A 22,405-nucleotide genomic window follows, 5' to 3' on the forward strand; every position below is an offset into this window, starting at 1 on the left:
TTTAAATTAATATTACAATTTTTTTACTTCACTAAGATATTGCCATTTTAAAATATTACAAAAGTGAAGTCTATCCGAGGTTTAGCTGTGCTGCTACATATCTTCTGTCTCTCAGAATGAAGTGCCTAGTTTAAACAGTTGCAGGTTAATTGTATGTTAAGATCGATGCAAGTTAAATTTAATAGTCATTGTTATTTACATAAGAAATGACTGACACTTCTGCAAGAAAAGTTACAATAAAAGCAATTACACTGGCTGTGAACAAGAACCTTCTAGTCCCTTGTGCCAACATATTGCCTGAGATGGAAAGAGTTAAGTAAAGTCTTGGAGACGCAATCCTCCAACAACAATATTTTTGTTATATTTTTTTAATATTGATAATAGTGACAGCCATTCTTACCTTGCCATGATAAATTGGATTCTGCATGCAATGTTGATCAAAGAGATCTAGAACAGAAAATTTTTATAATGTTCCCAATATGCCTTAATTGAAAACAAGCTCTTCATGCCAGCTCCTGGGTCTAGTTAGTACTAAGATCCTAGAGGTAGTGTAAATCTCTATATGCATTTCTAATACACCCATCACCATTGTATCCGGGAGCCATAAACAAAGTTAAAGTCACAATTATATATGTCCAAAGGTAGACCTAGCTTCCCTCCCTAATTTAGGCTGCCATCTCAAGTGATGATATTGAGAAACATACCCGAGTGCTTATGCCGCCTACCCTCTCCCCCCCCCACCCCGGTGCTGAGGAAAAGTCTGCTTAAAGAGCTTCCAGTGGGCCTTAAATGACAAAGGTCAGACTCAGGCAGATCTGCAGTGGTAGTGTTTTATGTAATAGTCCTCCTACAGGAAGAACATTCTGCCTCTGAGAATTTCACCCTTTGGTCAAAATTTCTGTGACATAGTATGGGAGGAAGAGGTGGACGCAGACAACATTTAACCCTTTATCATTGAGAGCTTTAAAGCAAGGACCAGAAACTTGAAGCTGGTCTGGAATCTGAATTGGAGTCAATGAAGAGCATGATGTATCCTTGTTGGTCAGTCTTGCTTAGCAGACACAGCATGTTGGACTAGTTGTAGTTTACATGTGGCCTTCAAGTTGATCCTAATTAGATTGTATTGCAGTCATTTGCCCTGGAGCCGGTGAAAGCATAGACCACCTTGCGTAGGTCCATAGATGGATGAAGACATTCTTGGACACTTGTTGTTTGGGTGTCCAGAAGCAATAATACACCCAATAAGGGCTGAGACAGCGCACCACTTTAACAATCAAGGACAGAATGTGCCCTCAGGAAGTGGCAAGGTCATAGCTGTTACAAGTTGTTTGAAATACTTTCTTTCTACCAGCACTGCTTCAAGCTAGGTCTACACTACCCGCCTGAATCGGCGGGTAGAAATTGATCTCTCGGGGATCGAATTATCGTGTCTCGTCGGGACGCGACAATCGATCCCCGAATCGAAGCGCTTACTCCACCAGCGGACGTAGGAGTAAGCGCCGTCGACGGAGCCGCAGAGGTTGATTTTGCCGCCGTCCTCACAGCGGGGTAAGTCGGCTCCGATACGTCGAATTCAGCTACGCTATTCATGTAGCTGAATTTGCATATCTTAAATCCCCCTCCCCCCCCCCGTAGTGAAGACCTGCCCTCAGTCTTACTAGAGAGTGTTCATGGGAGGATAGTGGGGTGTGGTGTTAAAGCCTTTTTACAAGTCCATTGCAGCTACCCACCCCCTGCTAGCAACAAAACAGTACCATTAAAAATGCAACTATCCTTCAATGGTAAATGCTTCCTTTTCAAATATGTATAAAGACATTGAGTGCTGAAGAATCCTGTGGATTAACTTGATGAGATTGTCAACTCTTTTCTCACAAATGTTCCCTCACAAGTCCCTACATGGATGTCCATGACAATCATTCTGTAAATTTAGTATAATTTATAAATAAAACATAACTCTGTGGAAGGTAAAAAAGTCAAGCTATTTATTTTGTGCCTAGTGCTTCTTCTAACAGAGGCCTCCAAGACCACACAGCCTTGTCAATACCAAGAATGTCCCTCACATTGAAAAGAGACCCTTCTTTTTAGGTAGCTGCTTCTGCACAATCCATTTCACTGCACTTGGGCTGCCACATCCTCCTCATCTTTTATCTCCCCCTGTCTTCCCTCTAGCATGCACTGTGGGAGGGATTCCATTTAAAGGGATAGTACCCATTCATTCTGAAACAAGATCACTAATAATTATTTAAGCATACTAGCAGCCATTAAGAATGTTTTATTATTATTTAAGGCCTGACAAAAGAGGATGAGTGGAATAATAGGTGGTTTCCAGTGTGAGGACATCGGAATATAAAGAACACTTTAAAGTAATATGTAAGGAATCCTTTCTATAGATTGTAGAGAGAGGTATTTTCCATTTGTGTTAACTGAAAGCAATTAACCCCTTACATTACTTTTATGCTATGGTTGTAGTAAAGCAGATACATACAAAGCAGATAGATAAAAAGGCCATACAAACTGTTCTTGCTTTAGGAGCCAAAACTCCCAAATGAAATGTAAAGATATTTTTCTTACAATAATCCACATTCTAGCCTTGAAATTCCAATGTGTCTTGCTCAGAAAGTATCAATTAGTCACACTCTAGCCAGTCTCCAACTGTGGACTACATCCCAGTTCCCTGCTTCCTTAGTATTTCTGTTTCTTCAAATCTGAATTCTTGTTTCCCTTTATCCTTGCTAACTCAAAGTAGGTGCTTAGATGGCCACTGTTTATTCCTGTACATTATTTAAGAGGATATGTACGAAAAGACTGTCACCCAGCTGATTCCAATTACACCTCAGGTCCTACGAAAGAGTTTGTGTGTCCAACGAATGTTAGTGTAATGCTCACACAATAATGTTATTAAGGTGAAGTTAAAGTTGCTGGCACCTCTCAGGGGTTCACCTGCATTATTGCCTATCAAGAACATGAGTTAAAATACATACATACATTACACAAGATATTAAAAATCTAGGAAATGCCCAGTTACAGTTGTATTTCTAACACAAGGCACATTTGCTTCATAATACTGTGTCCCTGTAGAGAAGCCAGTCTACCATCTTCCCTTCCTTGTAGGTATACTATTAAGAATGTGAACCACAGAGCAGTAATTTAATTATTTGTCTCCTATATACATGTCTCTGACACTTATGGAGATGATTTCTCACCACACTAACTTGCTCTTATCACATAAGTGCTCTAATACTGCAGGGCAAATTAGGTTAATCTACAGAGGCGCTTGAGCTCTCTGTCTAATTATACTTGGATAATTGACTGCCATTTGGAATCACAGGGCCCAACCTGTCAGGTGCTTAATGTTCTCCTTGGTTCACAGAATCAGGCCCTCGGCAAAGACTGGAGAATGGTTGTTTTCAATAAACCCTTTTTCTTTTTGGTTCAGGAATTTGGAAAATTTCTGTATGTGTACTGTGAATGACTGTTAAGAAGACTGTAAAGCAGCCCCATTGCTATAAAATTAAGATTGGAGAATTCTGCTTCTGTGATCACTAATCAAATGAATCTGTTAGATAAAACAAGATGATATTCCTTTTTATGCTTGTCAGATAATTGGTATGGGCACATAGATCTAAGGTAGATTGAGTGCCTTATTTGTAAAGTACAGCCATTTCTAGGGTTCCTAATACTGTAGGTTTGGGATGGAGGGTTGTTTGTTTTTGTTTCTTAAACTTAAGCATTCAAACCATTGCAACCTAAACTTGACCTTTGAAATTTCCTTCATTTTTTTAAATAGTCATAGCATGGGGGTTGGTGGGGGGGCTTCCTTCTTATTTCCTGATGCCAGAAGAGGATCGCCTCACTAACGCATGTCTGCTAAGACCTTAGCAGAGGTGCACATCTCCTGTAGACCTCGGGCAGTGCACAGAAGTAGGGCTCTACCAAGGTAAGTGCATCAACCCCTAATGAGCCTTAGGAGGGTTGTCGTGGCACCACAATCCTGACAAGCTGTAGGAACTTCTTGCTTTTCTTCCCCTGTGGGTCTTGGGATAGATGTGGGCCATAACAAGCCCTCGCAGCTGTAGGGTGAGTACATTAGGAAGAGTAAACTTTTGGCGGAGGCCCCAAGGAGCTGTCCAAAGCAAAGAGGGTTTGGTGGGAGAGCTGAGGATAAGGTCTTCACTGCAGGAAAAGGCAAGGAAGGAGGCATTAGCACTTTCCTACCTTCTTCAGCAGACCAAATTCCTGTGGCTCTCACTAGCCTAATTGTCCTTCATCACAGAGGAGAAAGTTAATTGTCAGGTGGAGCAGGGAAGGAAGTGTTGCTTTTTTCTCCTGTCTTGTCCTGCTTTACCACGGAGCTGCTCTCGAGGCCCTCCCAAATCATTGGGTCTGTGGAAAGGGAATGAGGGATCAGGAGGACACCCTTACCCTGTGTCTTGCTCAGAGATATGAAGAGGCTGCCTGGAACAGAGGGGTACAGAGAACGATGCTTAGGATAAGCTCATGGTGCAGCAAGAGAAGGCAAGGAGAAATATTAATTACCCCATATAATAGCTGGTCTGGAAAATCAGCTCCGGTGTACAGTTTATAAGATAATATAGCTGTCTGCTCTGGAGAGATGGGCTTCCTGATACCCACGAAGAGATCTCCCATCCTGCAGACCCAAGCATGCCCCAAAAAGCGATCAGATCTCTCTTCCAAGCATAGTTCACCCTGATGTCTCCACCAAAGGACAAACCTATTGTAGTCCATGAGGGAAATTTTTATCACTGCAAAAATGCAGTGAAGTGGAGTAGGGCACAGAGATGTCAGAATCTGGGTGAGAACTGTGCTGGTGGGTAAAGAAATCAGATCCCTCCTGTGGGTCTCCTGAGATGTGAAGGAGAGAAGGTCCTACAGGAGGCTCAGGCAGCTCATCACTCCATAATGCAACGTTGTATTATCTTTATAAACTGAGCACAAGAGCTCATCTTCCATTTTAATCACTGGTTACAAAGAGGGATCTTCAGGGAAAATTATTTCCTTGGTTATTTGAGAAAATGGTGAGGGGATTTTAGGAGCAGTATATTGCGATTTCTGACACTATCTTTCCAATAGTCATACCTAGGATAAAGTGGGTCTCTTGGTCATTGTTTCTAAAGATGGTATTTAATGGTAATTTTTACTTGTGCAATAGGCCTGCTTACATAAAATACTCTCAAATTGTGGTGCTTTGTAGCTGGTTTGCTGACTGTCAATTCCATCACTTGTCAGGCTGTTTCCTGGGCTGTATATGTTGTTTTTGTTTTGCCCTCCTTCTTCCATCTGCCTTGTTCTAATTATTTTCTATTACTAATCACTTCTACAGGAAACAGGCTGGACTTTTTGAATTAGGAGAACTGTAAAGGGATAATTTTGTTATTTGCAAGTTTTTCTTACCTTGCTTTGATTTTATAACGTAACATTATATAGCTGATGATAATCACCTGGAGTTATGACTGTGTCTAATCTCAAAAACTAAGCAGAATCAGGTTGGGTCAGTACTTGTATATGAGACTCCCAAGGAAAACCCATGGACTGCAGGCAGTGGTAGTGGTCATGGCTCTTTTCACTCTGAAACGGTCGTGAACCAAAGCCCAAGATTCTAATGCTTTGTGTTTTAAGGATTAACATCAGACCCTTCTTCAGCTGTATACTGAGAGATTCCTCATACATATATTTTACCACCTTAATAAGCTATCCCTTTTTATACACAAAGCTCTCAACCATTTTCTCCTTCCTTCTTAAGGTATGGAAATGTTTTCCCATCTAAATGAATAACAACCTTTATACCAGTTATCTTTAAATCATCCTGCATAGGAATCCACATCATCAGGCTTTTATGTAGAGCTCAAAATCGTTCGGTCATCCTACATCTTTCAATCCACGGTAGGCAGGCACATCTGGTGCAATTATAATTGTCCATTAATAAGTGGTTACCCCAACCTTGCAGACCTGTGGAGAGTAAAATACTTGGGTAGAAGTGACAGCAGAAAGAAAATAAAGCTATCACATTAGTTAGGGATCTGGACAGAAATGGTTAAATGAATTTTTTAGATGTATTGGGGTGTAAAAGAATACTGGAGCTATTCTATACCCCCTGGTTAAAGCGGTAATAGCCATCCTGTTTTGACCCCTATTTTTATTCCTTTCGAAGTGTCACAACTAATCATTTTTAAATTAAATTCTCAATGCTTGGTGTAAGCTCATAGTTGAAAATTTTCTTTTGAGTTTGCATAAAGTCAGGAGAGCAATTTAGTTACCTAGATAGAAATGCTTGCTCTTATTACTGCCCACTTGTCACACTTAGGGCTTGTCTATACTTACCGCGCTGGTTCGGCGGCAGGCAATCGAACTTCTGGGTTCGATTTATCGCGTCTAGTCTGGACGCGATAAATCGAACTCAGAAGTGCTCCCCGTCGACTCCGGTAATCCTGCTCGCCGCGAGGAGTACGCGGAGTCGACGGGGGAGCCTGCCTGCCGCGTCCGGACGGCGGTAAGTTCGAACTAAGGTATGTCGACTTCAGCTACGTTATTCACGTAGCTGAAGTTGCGTACCTTAGTTCGATTTGGGGGTTTAGTGTAGACCAAGCCTTAGTCCTCAGCAACTGCAAGGATACCAGATGTTTCAAAAATTGGATTAGAATTAGAAAGTTATAAACTCTAACAAACCTAGACTCTTTTTTTAAAATATTAGCGCCAATTATTTAGAGCTATGCAGCTTTTAATGTTCTCCGATGTGCATCTCCTAATGTTTGTGAGCGCTATAGGAACCATCAGATTCACAAATCTGACACTTGCTGGCTGGCTTATTTTAGCATTGACCCCTCAGCATCGATATCCCTGGCTTTTAGTGGGGCTAGTCATGTGCATAAAGTTAACCACTAGCTAACATTTGCAGGCCCAGATGATCAAATTATACTAGATATACTCAGGGCCGGGCCACAACATTTTGGCACCTGAGGCGGGGAGCTCAAATGACGCCCCCATGCCCCCTTGCTTGGGCCAAAACTTTGAAAGGTCTCAATTCTGCTTTCTTCCTGTTCTTCTCCTCTCGTGGTACTGCTCTGCTACCTACCCCAATAAAGGAGAACTAACAACTTAAAATGCCTTGTTCAAAAATTTGAAGTAACACTTAACTTTCAAACGCCTGAACAGCAAATGTAACTTTTCTTGTCTGCATAGTAAACACTGGCATTTTTATCTGTTTGAATAATCAAAGTGGTGCTTTCCGTGCCTTCTTGGATGCAAACTGCTTCCTGAAGGTCCACAGTCTGGGCCAGCTCATGCTCTATTGAGATGGTCCCAAGGCCGACCAGCCTCTCCTGTGTCATTGTGGAGTGTAGATGTGTCTTTATTAACTTCAGCTTGGAGAAGCTACGTTCTCCACTGGCAACTGTTACAGGAAGTGTTAGAAGTATGTGCAGAGCAACAAAAGGATTTGGAAAGAGGGTGGTCATCTTATTTGTGCACATATATTCCAGAACAGCCTTTGGAGTTGATCCTGCTGAAAAGTATCTTGAAAGGGATTTCAGTTAATCACCTAAATCACTCCCATCAATATCGCGCACATCATCATGTGTCAACACTGTCTCTAGTGCCCTGTATTGCTGGTGTAGGTCTTCTTCAGGTATAGTGAGGAATTTTGGAATATCATACAACATCCCAAATATACTGCTGTGTTCCTTGAGCTGCATGAAACGTTCAACTGACTGTATTGCACAGTCTAGCACAGAGGTGGGCAAACTATGGCCTGCGGGCCACATCTAGTCTGCAGGACCCTCCTGCCCGGCCCCTGAGCTCCTGGCCCAGGAGGCTAGCCCCAGCCGCTCCCCTGCTGTTCCCCCTCGCCTGCAGCCTCAGCTCGCCCCGCCACCGGCGCAATGCTCTGGGCTGTGAGTTCCTGGGACAGGGCAGCTGCAGAACTGGGGCCTGACCCAGTGCTCTGTGCTGCGAGGTGCATGGCTGTCTCCAGCCAGGTGGCTGCCAGCCACCGGTGCTCCAGGCAGCGCGGTCAGGGGACAGGGAGCGTGGACGGGGGCGTGGATGGGGCAGAGGTCCTGGGAGGGAGAGTGAACAGGGGGCGGGGGCGGGCCATGCCTGGCTGTTTGGGAAGGCACAGTCTCCCCTAACCGGCCCTCCATACAATTTCTGAAATCCGATGTGGCCCTCAGGCCAAAAAGTTTGCCTGCTCCCGATCTAGCACCTGGTTTAAAAAATTCAACTTTGAATTGTTGTTTGGGGTCTCTTACGGGATTATCCCATGCCTCGTAATCAAAATGTCGTCTTCTTCAGTGACTCTTTGTATTCTTGAATGGGTGGGAAAATAGCTTCAGTGTGAAGTTCCTCTGCCAACTTCTGTGCACTCTTCAGAACGTTTTGAAATCCCTCATCTGACCGGTAAGACTGTAGGTATGACTTTACTTTGTCCAGTTGTTCCATTGCTCCAGATATATCAAGGTCAACACCTTGGAGACTCTTGCTTACAACATTTCTTCCAAATAGTATGTCATGCCACAACACTAAGCCACACAGAAATTTGAAGTTATGTATATTTCTGTTGATTCCATTTCCCTCTGCCACAGTTCTCCCATGAACCGTTCCTGTCATAGCATTATCCTCCATAATGGCAACTATGGCATCATCTACATTCCCAATTTGGTGTTTGATAGGCTTTATCGCCTCCACTAGACTTTCCCATTGTGTAGCACTCAGTGGTTTCAGTGTCAGAGAGGATGTTCCCAGATGTTGCTTCAAAATTTGCCATCGATGAGTTGATGCAGAGAAAAATACATAGATGCTTTGAATTACATTAAAAAATTCAGGAGCCTCACTAGAAGCTGATGCTGCATCACTGACCACCAAGTTCAATGAATTAGAACTGCATCGGACAAAAAAAGCTCAAGGGTTTAACTCTCGGATCCGTGTCTGTGCTCCTCTGTTCTTTCCTCTCATGTTGGCACCATTATCGTAGCCCTGACCTCTCATGTCAGCTATCACAATTCCCATATCTTCCAGCTTTTTAAAAAGCACATATGTCATACCAGCTCTTGTACTATCATCAATATCAATAAATTCTAGAAAATGCTCTCTGACAGTCACCGTTGCAGGGACATTTTCACAAGGTTCTGTTGTTGTTACAAAATGCACCGTTAAAGTCATTTGTTCTGTATTGCTGATATCAGGTGTGCAGTCCAGAATAACCGAGTAATATCTTGCTGACTTCAGATCCGCCACAATCTTCTGTTTGACTTTTGTTGCCAGTAACTGTATGATCTCATTTTGAATTGTTTTTCCAAGGTAGTGGTGTATGTACATTTCTTGGGTGGTGACTCTTCTTAGATGCTCCTGGAGTACAGCATCAAACTCAGCCATCAGCTCCACAATTTTAAGAAAATTTCCATTGTTTGGCACATACAGCTGATCTGAAGTGCCACGCAGTGCTAGGTTTTGGGTAGCAAGCATTCTCACAATGGCAATGAGCCTTTTCAGAACATTTTGCCAGTAAAGAGACTCTGATGCAATCTTCTCTTGATGCTGATCATCTATGGTGGCCTTTAACCTTAGTCTCATCTCAAGCTCTTTCCACCTATGGAATGCTCTCTGGTGATTTGCTGCCTTCTCATGGCATGCCAGATTTCAAGCCAGATTTTTCCAGTCCTTTGTTCCTGTAGAACCCAATGTATCTGGAACATTAGACTGGAAGAGTTTGCAACAAAAACAGTATGCAGCATTCTAGGTTTTTGAGTACATACGCCATGGCCTCTCCACTTTATCACCGTTTGGGATTTCACACCAGTAATGTGTTGGATGGAATTTTCATTGTTTTTGGGGAACGTGAAGTTTTTCACTTGCTGTGGCCCAGGCAGTACAAGAAAGTCCCTCAGGCTGCTGCTCAAGGGGATACACAGTCCTGGATCATCTAGACTGAAGGAACAAAACTCAGCAGCAGCTGTTTCTTGCGCCTCCATCACACTCTTCTCTGATCTACACTTTTCTTCAGGAATGTGCATGGTTATATCCATTTGAGATGGAGATATGGATGCTGCAGTAACTGCCAGGTCACCTGCACTCTGACTAACTGGAAGATCAGGCATCTCCTCACCGGAAGGCTCACTGTGAACATTTGTGTCTATGTATCTCAGGAGAGCTCCTTCCTGCTTAGATAGAAAAGTTTCCTTTGCTTGCTTGCTTTTTCTGAATGCTGCCCCAGAGGGGCGTTTTCTTCTTTCACTCATGACTGCTGTTCTGTGCCAGCTATAGTGGCTCTCAACACTCAGTTGAAGGGGACAAATAAGCAGGCTGGTAGCAGGGCCTGAGTGAGGGAAGATATCAGCATCTTAAGGGCCTAACTGGCTCCTACTAGTTCAGTTGACTGCCTGTTCTCCTCAAGTGGGTTCAGGGAAGCAGCAGGAAACAGGAAGCTCCCTGAGAAGCTGGTGTTAATCTGTCCAGGCTCCTGGGGGTGCTAGAGAGGTACATAAGAGGGTCCTCTTCCTCTCTCTCCCTGCAGCGCCTGCTGCTTTCTGTTATTCCCTTTCATCTTTTCTCCTGCCTTCCTGTTATGTCTCTTGTGCCCTCCTTCCTCCAGCACAGCACTCCACCATCTCTGTGCATCTAGAGCAGACAGAATACATATGCACCAGCAGTAGACACAATTTTCTACACTCTGGGTCCCAGTGGCTCCCCCTCCCTCCCCTCCCCCCCCCCCCCCCCCCCCCCGCTCCCAGTCTGGCACTTGAGGCGGCTGCCTCAGTTCGCCTCATGGTAAGGCCAGCCCTGGATATACTTGTATACTGCATTCAGTTCATGATCGTTATATCAATTGTTAGATGGATATTGTGTCAAAGTAAAAATAGGAAACTGGTATGTCTATAGGATTTGGGTATTGTAGGGTGACCAGAAGTTCCGATTTTATCAGGACTGTCCCAATATTTACTTGTTTGTCCCGCGTCCTGACTGATGTTCGGTTGGGACACGAATTGTCCCGATATTTTGACCCCCAGTGCATAGGCGGAGGGGGCTCCCCCCGGCCCCTCCCCCAACCCTGCCCCTTCCTTCCCCCATTGGATCCCTCCCCAAATCCCTGCCCTGGCCCCGCCTCTTCCCCAAGTACGCCACATTCCTCCTCCTCCCCCCCCCTCCCAGTCTTGCGCTAATTAGCTGTATGGCGGCGCAAGCGCTGGAGGGAGGGGGGAGAAGCAGGACGCGGCACCCAGCTCAAGGCAGGTGGAGGTGGAGCGAAGGCGAGCTGGTGCAGGGGAGGTGGGGCGTGGAGCTTCCAGTGGGTGCTCAGCCCCCACCAATTTTTCCTATGCTCCAGCGGCTCTTGTTGTTTTGGGGGTTTTTTTTTGCTTTTTACTTTTGTTTTTGTTTTTGTTTTTTCCGCCGCTGCTGGCTCTTGGGTTTGTTTGTTTGTTTTGGGTTTTTTTGCTCCGCCGGCGCCCGCGCCCCCCGCCCGCGTCCCGATATTTCACGTCTCTCATCTGGTCACCCTAGTTTATTGCCAAGAATAATGTCCCACATTAAACCTTACTACTGGGTGTATGTTCTTAGTTTTCAGTGTGTGAATCAGGGATAGTAGCATTTAAAGAGCAAGCAGCTTTGCCCTTTCCTAGGCAAGAGTAAATGAATATGGAGATGAAAGGTTATATTGTTTGTTTCTATACTAAACATGGTTGGGAGGTGTTTACTAAGTGTTATGCATTATATCACGTCTCACATGTTATTGGGTGAGGAGTGTTTTGGGTGATTTTACAGTGCAGAAAAGTTATCATGAAGCAGTTACCAAAGCCAATATGGAAGTGAGGTACATTTGCATTCAAACATTGCTGTGACTCAGAATCAGCTTAAAGTAGCAATATGTTTAACACAAATGCATGAAAATTGAAAGTAACATCATGTATATTTGTATTTTTCGTGGAGCTGAAATTTTTCAGATCCTAAATGACAGCTTTTCATTCATTTCAAATTCCAAATGCTGTTAGCATTCAAACTGCAGCTTGGTGCTTTGAAACTGACAAAAGACCTCTGAACTGACAACTACCTTTGCAATAAACAGAAGGTTTTAAGACAGATGCATTGCTCAGCAAGTTGATATACTAGCAGCTACTGAATAACTTATGTTGGGGCTATGGGTTAATTCTCTTAATTTTTATAGCTGAGAATCAAAACAACAATAAGCTTATCTATTTTATATGGTTTCAACCACTTAAAATGTTGATTGATATTAGTAGTATTAAAACAAGAGAAGAGTGAGGTTTTGTGGATGGTTTTTTTGTTTTTTGTTTTGTTTTTGTTTTTACTTCTAGTCTGGAAAAAGATAATTAAAAAGAGCCTGGATAAGATAAAAAGGGAAAATAACTTGGCTGAATAAGCAGAAGAAAACACATCTGTTGGTTCAGTATTTAAAGTTGTAAAAATGAAATGATACCTTAAGCATGGATTTTTAACATCAATGTGTCTTGGTGTTCAGAAGAACAAAATATTCTTTCCAAAGATGTTTTACTTCAAATTCCAAATGAAATGCCAGATTTTTGTATTGGCAATAGGGGCTTAGGAGTGGTAGTTTCCTGGGCTTCATCTGAAAGTCATGTTTTAAGAAAGACTTGTGCCAATTAATTAAAAAAAAATCATTGGGATAGAAACAATCTACTCTGGCTGCACACTGACTTTTTTTCCTAAGCCAAATAGCTAATATAACACAAACCTTTGATGGAGAAATGGGTTGGTGGCAGCCCATTTTCAGAATGATACCATTTTAAAATGAAGAAGCTATTTAAATTTGTTTCAGAACTGCTGTTTTTCCCCTTTTGAGATGATAGTTTCTTCATCCCTGGAATTGCTGACTCTTGGAGTGAGAATTCCTAGTGGCAATCACTTCAACCAGCAACATGGGTGAGTTTGCTGCCCTCTCACATAAACACTCACATGGGAGGAAAATTTAACAGGAGACGAAGAGGTAGTAAATGGGAAAGAAGACTAATATGTACGGGGGTGGGGAGGAATTGAACCATTCAAATAGGACATAGACTGACTGATTTCTAGTCTAGGATATTAGTTGCTCTACTTTTAGACTCGCTAGTGCCTGCTAATCTAGTTTGAAACCAAGAAACCACCAAGTAATGTCCAAAAGCACCCAGTTGTCCAAGTTACCAAAGCCAGCAAGGTTGTTCTATGGGAGCAGCAACTAGAAGAGAACAAAAAGCATCTGAACAGCGTAATAAAACCTGACTCCCGTTAGAAGTTACAGGCATGAGAAGGTTTTTTCATCTTTTCATTTATTTTCTAATTTTCTTTGTAAGGGAGAAACTTTCTTTGTTTTGTCTTTGCTTTATTTTCCATACTTTACAATTTTAACAATATGATAAATATTGTATTTCACTTTGGTGGTGTAGAAGCTCCCTGCAATTAGTAATTCTCTTCATTCCTCCTCCTCTTTTATCTTACCATTTTCTTCTTGTATTTTAGATAGGGCCCAAATTTAACAAGAGACCTAAGTACTTGCCTAATGTTCAGTACCTGAATAGTCTTTGGGCAGGTCTACACTATGGGGTTAAGTCAACCTAATTACGCAACTTAGGTTGACTCATTGTGGTTTCTACACCGTGCTGGGTTGACAGGGGAAACTCTCCCGTCGACTTACCTTATGCTTCTCGTTCTGGTGGAGTACCGGAGTTGATGGGAGAGCATCTTCACTAGACCCACTAAATTGACCCCCGGTGGATCGATCACTGCAGTGTCAATCCACGGTAAGTGTAGACATGCCCTCTCTGAGCTCAGTTTGGGCACATGTTTATACCTCTTGTGAATTAGAGATTACAAGGCTTTACTGCTGGTAATAACCTAAGGACTTTATTTTCGAGACTTCGTTAGAATGTAGTTCCACTGCTGGAGATCTTGAATCAAGCTCTGATCTCATTTACTCTAGATTTAAATCAGAAGTAACATGCTTACAGTCAGTTGTTATTCCTGAGTTACATGAGTGTAACCGAGAGCATATGTAAGGCAAATAGGATTTGATGCTTGAGCAGAATCTGATCCATATTTTGATTCTGTACTCTAGCCTTGTCTGAAAGTCAATCTTGAGCCTGATGTAGCAGTTCACTGAGTGTAGGTACAGCTGCACCCATGCAGAATCCTGCACTCAGGAAATTCAGGATCAGGGCCTGGGGAAGTGCTAGTAGACACTCTGGACCACCGCAGTTCCGAGCGCTTTTCAGTGTTGGATGATCAACAGGGGACTTCAGAATGATGATGAAATCACATTATGATCTGCAAGAATGTTACCTGCAAATGTTACAACTCAAAAAAAAATCTGTAATAAAAATATTTTAAAACTATCAACTCATCTTGATTACTGGGGTTTTATCCAGGATTATTTTAGCAAGGATTAGAGGGTTTAGCACTTTTCAGTCTTAATTATGCTAAACAAGTATGATCACGAACTGAAAGTATGTTGGAGGGGAAAACTGTGACAACACATGTATCTTAGCAACATAGCTTACTCCGGAGGACATGGATGAATTCAGAATACTGGCTGTGCCAAAAGAACAGGTGTAGCATGAAATACAAAGAATGTTTAGAAATTAATGAGCTGCAGTTTTCAATTACAAAGTGTATTGACTCATTCTAGATTGAATTATTACACAGAACAAAAAAAGGCTAATATAAGGGGCAGAGTGCAGCTTGCCATGAGAAGACTGATGTGGATGTGAAATAGTATGCATGAGGTAAGAAAATATTAACAAGAGATAAAAAGAGACGTGCATAATGCCTGCACACATTATATCCAGCTCTGAGCCTCCTATTCCTTGAATACTGCAAATTAACTCAAATCAAAGAGAGCTTTGTGGACCAAACAATTATTATCCCCAAATTTAATTTCTTTAATTAAAAAATATGTAGGGTTTTCATGTAAAAACTGCTTATGAGAACATGGCTCTGGAGTAGATCAGATAAAGAACTGTGTTGTAAATTAATTTTTCCATAAAAATTTGTCACTATCAGAAATGTCACTTCTTGTAAATAGTTGAGAATTATTGGGGTTCTTGACAAAAGGAACTGTGTATGACAAAAGGGACTGTGTAAACTCTTTAAGGTGCAGATATTGTGCCTTCTTTTATATTTGGAAAGTGTTTAGCATATTGTGGGACACTCCAGAAATAAATCATAATTTTCCTCTAAAGTTTTTAGAACTAAATATAATTAAGGTAGAATTTGAATATTTATTTTATAGCCCTTATTTTCTTTGATTATTTAATGTGGTATATAACTGATAATGGACATTTGATGAAAGATTACTGTTAATGCAGTTTCTGCTTTTCATTATATTATGACTGTTATCCCTATGCTAGAGCATGTTGTGTTGTGGGGTTTGTAAATGACTTAAAAGTACATTCTGGATAAAATTTGCCATGAGGAATCACAGCCCAAGAAATTTTTATGTGAGGGATAATACCTCACTGAAATAAATGTCCATTGTCTGTTGGTCACAGTGATGCAGATCCCCACAGACAGGAGAAGGCAGAGGGGCAAGAGAAGGAAATAAAAGAAAATGATAGATAAATGTAATGCCATTAGCTGAAAAAAATAGAATAAGTTGACAAAATGGAAAGTGAGGGTAGAGGAGCTGCCAATGTGCTCAGTCAAGGCAGTTAATTAGGGTCATGTGGTTACCGGGACTCCTTTCAGGATGCTGTTGCCCCAGGCAAGAACTTTCTAGAATAGTATCTGTAGGTGATAGGTATTTACCGTTTGTATTATACTAGTACCTCTAAGCCTCAATCAGGAGCCCATTGTGCTAGGAACTGTATAGGTATGAAGTAAAAAGACAGTCCCTGACCCAGACATCTCATAGTCCTGGTTTGTGACAAGGTGAATGACACGTGTGTGTGTGTGTGTGTGTGTGTGTGTGTGTGTGTATGGGAATGGGAGGATGAGGAAATAGTGAAACAAGCAAATTTGTGCAGTAAGCAACTGTCCTAGCTCAGTGCCTGCCTAGTCATGTTCTACTGTGGGTGAAATCAACTCAGTAATGCTCATCTGTGCTAGAGACAGAGCTTTCTCACAAGCCATTCCAATACTGAAATGAACCCCGTGCACCCTCTCCCAAAGCTAAGGCCATCACAAACGTCACCACCTTCTGCTCCAAGTGCAAGGTGCAGTTCTTTGACCTTGCCTTCGCTAGCATTAAACGTGCATGAGGAAGAGGATGAGAGAACAAACGTTGCTTAATGCACTACTTACTGGAAGGTGCTCAGGTATTATGGTGAGCACCACGGTACAAGAATCTGTATAGTAGTCTTGGGCTCTGGCGTGCATAGAAAATATATGCTTTTTTATTTTTTTATTTATTTCCTCCCTATAGCAGCCATTCCAGATTATGAAGAATCAATATAGGACCCTTGGTTATTCACCCAAGAAAAATTGAAGTGCTGCTCCATTTTGTAGGCTGTGTATTTTTAGTTGAGTGGTGTTTAAGGGAATGCTTACATACCTATTTATAAAGACTGTTTAATTACTTAGTTATTCAAGTGACTGGTGTCTCAGATCACTAGATTTGTGGAGTAGTGAAAAGTGTCATGCTTTGGGTGCAATTGGTTGTAAATTCACTGTCACTTGGTAAGCTGGGTTCAAGCAAACAATATGTGTTTCAATACAGCCAAATGTAAGATCAGACATCCATGGGCAAACAATGTAGGCCATACTTACAGGATATCACAATGTCATCTGTGAAGTAGTCACTCTGCAAAAGATTTGGGGGTTATACTGGATACATGTGATCCCAGTGCAACACTGTGGTCAAAAGGGCTACTGCAATCATTGGATGTGTAAATGGGAATACTGAGTAGGAGTAAGCAAGTTACATCACCTCTGTATTTGGCATTTGTGCGACTGCTTCTGGAATACTGTGTCCAGTTCTGGTGTCCCCATTTAAGAAGGATGTTGTTAAATTGGAGAGGGATCAGAGAACAGCCATGAGAATGACTGAAGGATTAGAAAAGATGCCTTATAGCGTGATTCCCAAACTTTTTACCGTAGTGACCCACCAACTGCATTTTGTCTTTTTTGGGTTTTTTTTTTAGACCCACTATTACATATGCAGAGAGTGTGTGTGTGTGTGTGTGTAGAGAAACTACTATTTACTATTTGTTTAAATTCTGTAACTATGCAACAACAACATTGATTTTGTATTATCTTCATAAAAACATGACTGTATTAAGGAAAAGTAGTCTGCACTATATTGAGTATTGCTGTCATATCCTGGAACTCATTTAAAAAAAAAAAACGGAGATGTGGCCGGAGCTGGATTAACACACAGACAAACCGGGCACATACCTAGGGCCCAAATTCATGGGAGGAGCCCAAAATCCTTAGACCAGCACTGCTGCTGCCTTGTTCTGTCGAGGGGGCACTGACCACACATAGCAGCACCCTCTGCCCTGGCACTGCAACCCTGATGTTGGCCTGGTGTGGCTGAGAGGCCCAGGCAGTCTCGTTATGTTTGGAGATAGCCTGTCCCATTCTTTTTCCATCCATGGTGCTGAAGGGTATCTATGTGAACCGAAGACCCCCATGTACTCTGCCAATCTCTGGTTCGACTGCTGGCCATGCTGGCTCTGACTGAACTAATTGGTGGTTGCACAATGTCATCTTCTAGGGCTCCGTCCTGCAAGGTACTGAGTACCTTAGCCCTGGTCCAGCAAAGCACATTAGCATATGCTTAATTTGAAGTATGTGAGTAGCCCCACTGAAGCATACGGTCCCTGTCACTCTGCTACTGCACTCTAATGGGGAGGGAGGCCAAAGGTGCTGTGTTGTGATGTGCTTCAGGCCCCATATTGCCTTAATATTCGTCCTGTGCTCAGCATCTTCCAGGATCAAGCTCCTGATGGAGGCGCTGTAGAAGTTATTGATAGAAAATGAATGTTGCAAGAGGCAGCATTAATTCTGGGGGGGGGTTTCCTCTGGAAAATCCCACCATTTTGCAGAGTACAGCGCCCCCTTGATGCACCCCAAATCTGCTTCCCCAACAGCTGGCAACAGTGTGTCCCTCAAAAAAAATCCACTGAGCCCTAACTACATGGCTTTCACGCAGAGTGGTTTTTGCTATCTGAAAGGAAGGGAGAGAGTATATCTGTCATGCTCCATTTTCCTCTGCCTCTCCCTCCTGCAGTTATTTGCCATGTTTGGCTGGTATTTGCCCCCATTTGATCCCCCTCTGTGCCCCTGAGTAAGTGATAGTGATTATATGAGCTGTCAGGAGTGAGGAAACTTAAGTGTGCAGGCTGATGTGTTAGTTTTAACTCTCACTGCTGCACTTCTCTCCTCACTGCAGTATGAGTTAAGAGTGAGATGACATCTTAATTCTGACCTTCCTGACTATCCTTTTAATAATGGTGAATGTTTGTGATTTATCTTGTCTTACTCACATACAGCTTGGTAACAACTCTGCATTTGTTCTGCTGTCACAGCTTGCTTTGTGCCTCTTGATTGGTAGTTGTTGCCTATAAGGGAAGGATTGGAGTAGATGATTTAACTAATTAAATACACCCATAGTGGGGGAGGCATTCCATTACGGGAGTAACCTGTAAGTTAAGGCTATTTTCCAGGGACGCAGGGGACATCAGTGAGTTAGACCAGTTTCATACAAGACAAAGAGGGTCAGTCACACAGTGGAGGTGCCAGTCTCCTGGTGCATGGAACATGGTGTTTGAGAACACCAGGCCTTGGGCCCTCAATAGGGGAATGGGCCTGCAGTGCTGCCCCACTCAAGGGCATAGGAGTATTCTGTGCTGGGGTTCTGCAGAAGATTTATTGCCAGGATAGTGTCTAGTCTAGGTTGCATGCCTAGTGTCTTGGTTATTCAGTATGAATAAAGTTGTGGCGATTACTTTCAAAATGAAGCCATTGCAGCATAGGGTGACCAGATAGCAAATGTGAAAAATCGGGACTGGGATGGGGGGTAATAGGAGCCTATATAAGAAAAAGCCCTGAATATCGGGACTGCCCCTATAAAATCAGGATATCTGGTCACCCTGTTGCAGCATGGGATTTAACACTGAAATGGCAGCTATGTTCATTCTAAAACTTTTCCATAAAGTTCTCTGGAAATACTTACACTTGGAAAAAAAACTTTAAGGAAATCCCTAGAATTCCCCCTCCCTCTGTTTCTAAAGATACAGTGGGCCAGTTTCTGACTTCACTAAATGCTGAGTAACTCCATTGAAGTTAATGGGGTCATGCAGGTCCAGAACCATTGGCATTAGTTGAAGTACTCTGGATTTATGCCATTGTTGGACCCAGGCAACTATATCAACATATCTTAAAAAAAAAAAAAAAAAAAAAAAAGCAAATGTAGGGTTTTTTGTTTGGCAGTTGAAAAGGTATCTTGCTTTGATCAGTCATGTATTTGTACTTAAAAATAAAGCTGAATTTCTTCTAAATTGAAAATAATAGAATCATAGGAATGTAGGACTAGAAGGGACCTTGAGAGGTCATACTAGTCCAGTCCCCTGCACTCAAGGCAGCAGTAGTAATAACTAGACCATTCCTGAAAGATGTTTGGAGGTTTTTAAGAACAGGTTAGATAATGACGGAGATTCCAGAACTCCCTAGGCAATTTGTTCCAGTGCTTAACTACCCTGACAGTTAGAAGTTTTTCCTAATGTCCAGCCCAAATCTCCTTTGCTACAATTTAAGCCCATTGCTGCTTCTCCTAACCTCAGACGTTAACAAGAACAGTTTTCTCCCTCCTCCTTGTAATAACCTTTTATGTACTTGACAACTGTTATCATGTGCCCCCTCCGTCTTCTCTTCTGCAGACTAAACAAACCCAGTTCTAGACCTTAAATCATTTTTGTTGCTGTCCTCTGGACTTTCTCCAATTTGTCCACATCTTCCCTGAAATGTGGTGCCCAGAACTGGACACACTCCAGTTGAGGCCTTGTCAGCGCAGAGTAGAATGAAAAAATTACTTCTCGTGTCTTGCTTACAAAACTCCTGCTAATATATCTCAGAATGATGTTCATTATTATTTTTTTTTTGCAACAGTAGTATACTGTTGACTCATATTTAGTTTGTGATCCACTATAACCCCCAAATCTCTTTCCGCAGTACTCCTTCCTAGGCAGTCATTTCCCATTTTGTATGTGTGCAATTGATTGTTCCTTCCTATGTGGAGTACTCTGCATTTGTCCTTATTGAATTTTATCCTGTTTACTTCAGACCATTTCTCGAGTTTGTCCAGATCATTTTGAATTTTAATCTTGTCTTCCAAAGCACTTGCAATCCTTCTTAGCTTGGTATTGTCTGCAAACTTTATAAGTGTACTCTCTTTGGCATTATCTAAATTGTTGATGAAGATATTGAACAGAACTGAATCCAGGATCAGTCCCTGAGGGACCCCACTCGATATGCCCTTTCAGCTTGACAGTGAATCACGGATAACTATTTTCTGGGAACGATTTTTCAACTAGTTATGCACCTAGTTCCATCTAGGCTAAATTTCTCTAGTTTGTTTATGAGAAGGTCATGCAAGACAGTATCAAAAGTCTTACTAAAGTAAAGATATAGCATATCTGCTGCTTTCCCCCCATCCACTAGGCTTGTCACTCTGTCAAAGAAAGCTATTTTGTTGGTTTGACATGAGTTGTTCTTGACAAATCCATGCCGACTGTTACTTGTCATTTTATCTTCTAGGTGTTTGCAAATTGATTGCTTGATTATTTGTTCCATTGTCTTTCTGGATACTGAAGTTAAGCTGACTGGTCTGTAATTCCCCAGTTGTCCTTATTCCCCTTTTTATGAGTTGGCAATATATATTTGTCCTCTTCCAGTCCTTTGGAATCTCTCCCGTCTTCCATGAGTTTTTGAAGATAATCGCTAATGGCTCAGATATCGCCTCAGTCAGCTCCTTGTGTATTCTAGGATGCATTTCATCAGGCCCTGCCGACTTGAAGACATCTAACTTGTCTAAGTAATTTTTAACTCATTATTTCCCTATTTTAGCCTCAGATCCCTACCTCCTTTTCACTGGGATTCACTATGTAAGACTTCCAATCACTACTAAATTTTTGGGTGAAAACTGAAACAAAAATGTCATTTAGCACTTCTGCCATTTCCACATTTTCTGTTGTTATCTTTCCCCCCTCATTGAGTAAAGGGCCTGTTCTGTCCTTAGTCATCTTCTTGCTTCTAATGTATTTGTAGTACTTGCTTCTAATGTATCATGTAATCCAATGATACAGGAATAAAATTGTTTGCAGTATTGTGCATAGGGGAATACGTCTCAGTATCATTTACTGTTCAGTATAGTATAAGGTGTACTTGGTCCTGCATCAGCGTAGGGGGCTGGACTTGATAACTTCTTGAGGTCCCTTCCAGCCCTTCATTTCTATGATTCTATTGTTCTACAGCACAGAAAATATTAGCTGCTTTTCGGCTTAGAGTTAGTAATAGAGATAAACAGTCACGGTGGACTGTTCTTGACAGTCTGCACTTTCCACTTGTCATTTCCAAAAGGCCAGTTCTTCTTCGAGTGCTTGCTCATATCCATTCCATTAGGTGTGTGCGCGCCGCGTGCACGATCGTCGGAAGATTTTCTACCCTAGCAACACCGGCGGGTCGGCTGTGGAGCCCCCTAGAGTGGCGCCTTCATGGCGCTGAATATATACCCCAGCCGACCCGGCGCCCCCTCAGTTCCTTCTTACCGCCCCTGACGGTCGTTGGAACTGTGGAGCGCTGCTTAGCTGTTCTCCACTCTCCCTAGCTTAGTTAGTTATTCGCAGTTGTAGTTATAGTTATAGTTCTAGTGTTTGTAGTTTAATAGTTAAATAGTTTTTAAAGTTGTTAGATTTGTTATAATAGTCCAGGGGACTAAGGGGGTCGTCGCCCCTTTCTCCCCCGGCCGCGGGCCCGGGCTCATGCCCAGAGCTCCCGGCTTCAAGCAGTGCGCCTCCTGCGCTAAACCTATGCCCACGAGCGACCCGCACGACTCCTGTCTGAAGTGCCTGGGAGAGTCCCACCAAACAGATAAGTGCAAGATCTGTAAGGCCTTCAGACGAAGGACCAAGAAAGAGCGGGACTTTCGGCTCCGGCAACTCCTGATGGAGGCGGCACTTAGCCCGGACACTCCTTCTACGAGCCAGGCCCAGGCACCTAGCGCCTCGGTGCGCAGTGCCCCAGCAGCACCGGCAATGCCGACAACGCGGGCGGTGTCGGACAAACCTCCCCGGCACCGGACCTCGTCGGCACCGCAGCAGGCACCTCGGCGCCGGTCATTATCCCCGGGGCATAAAAAAGCCCATAAGACGGGGACCTCTGTACCGAAGACGCCGGCTCCCCCAGTGCCGGGGGTAGAGCCGAGTGCGCCGGTGGAGCACCGGAAACA

General features: G+C 42.7%; 1 protein-coding gene across 5 annotated transcripts in view; it reads left to right on the plus strand.

Moving 5' to 3' along the window:
- CHN1 (chimerin 1) overlaps positions 1 to 22,405 on the plus strand; it is a 159,322-nt gene that overhangs the window by 87,244 nt on the left and 49,673 nt on the right. Inside the window, exon 1 of one of the 5 annotated variants that reach the window (XM_054043797.1) lies at positions 14,721 to 14,744. The exons of the other annotated variants lie outside the window; for them this stretch is intronic. Within the exon in view, the coding sequence (XP_053899772.1) occupies positions 14,736 to 14,744 (9 nt within the window). The 5' untranslated portion in view covers positions 14,721 to 14,735. Of the gene's footprint in view, positions 1 to 14,720; positions 14,745 to 22,405 lie in introns of those variants that run through there. 5 annotated transcript variants of the gene reach the window in all.

This window comes from Malaclemys terrapin, chromosome 11, assembly GCF_027887155.1.
Source record: "Malaclemys terrapin pileata isolate rMalTer1 chromosome 11, rMalTer1.hap1, whole genome shotgun sequence".
In the NCBI taxonomy this organism is placed as follows: Eukaryota; Metazoa; Chordata; order Testudines; family Emydidae; genus Malaclemys; species Malaclemys terrapin.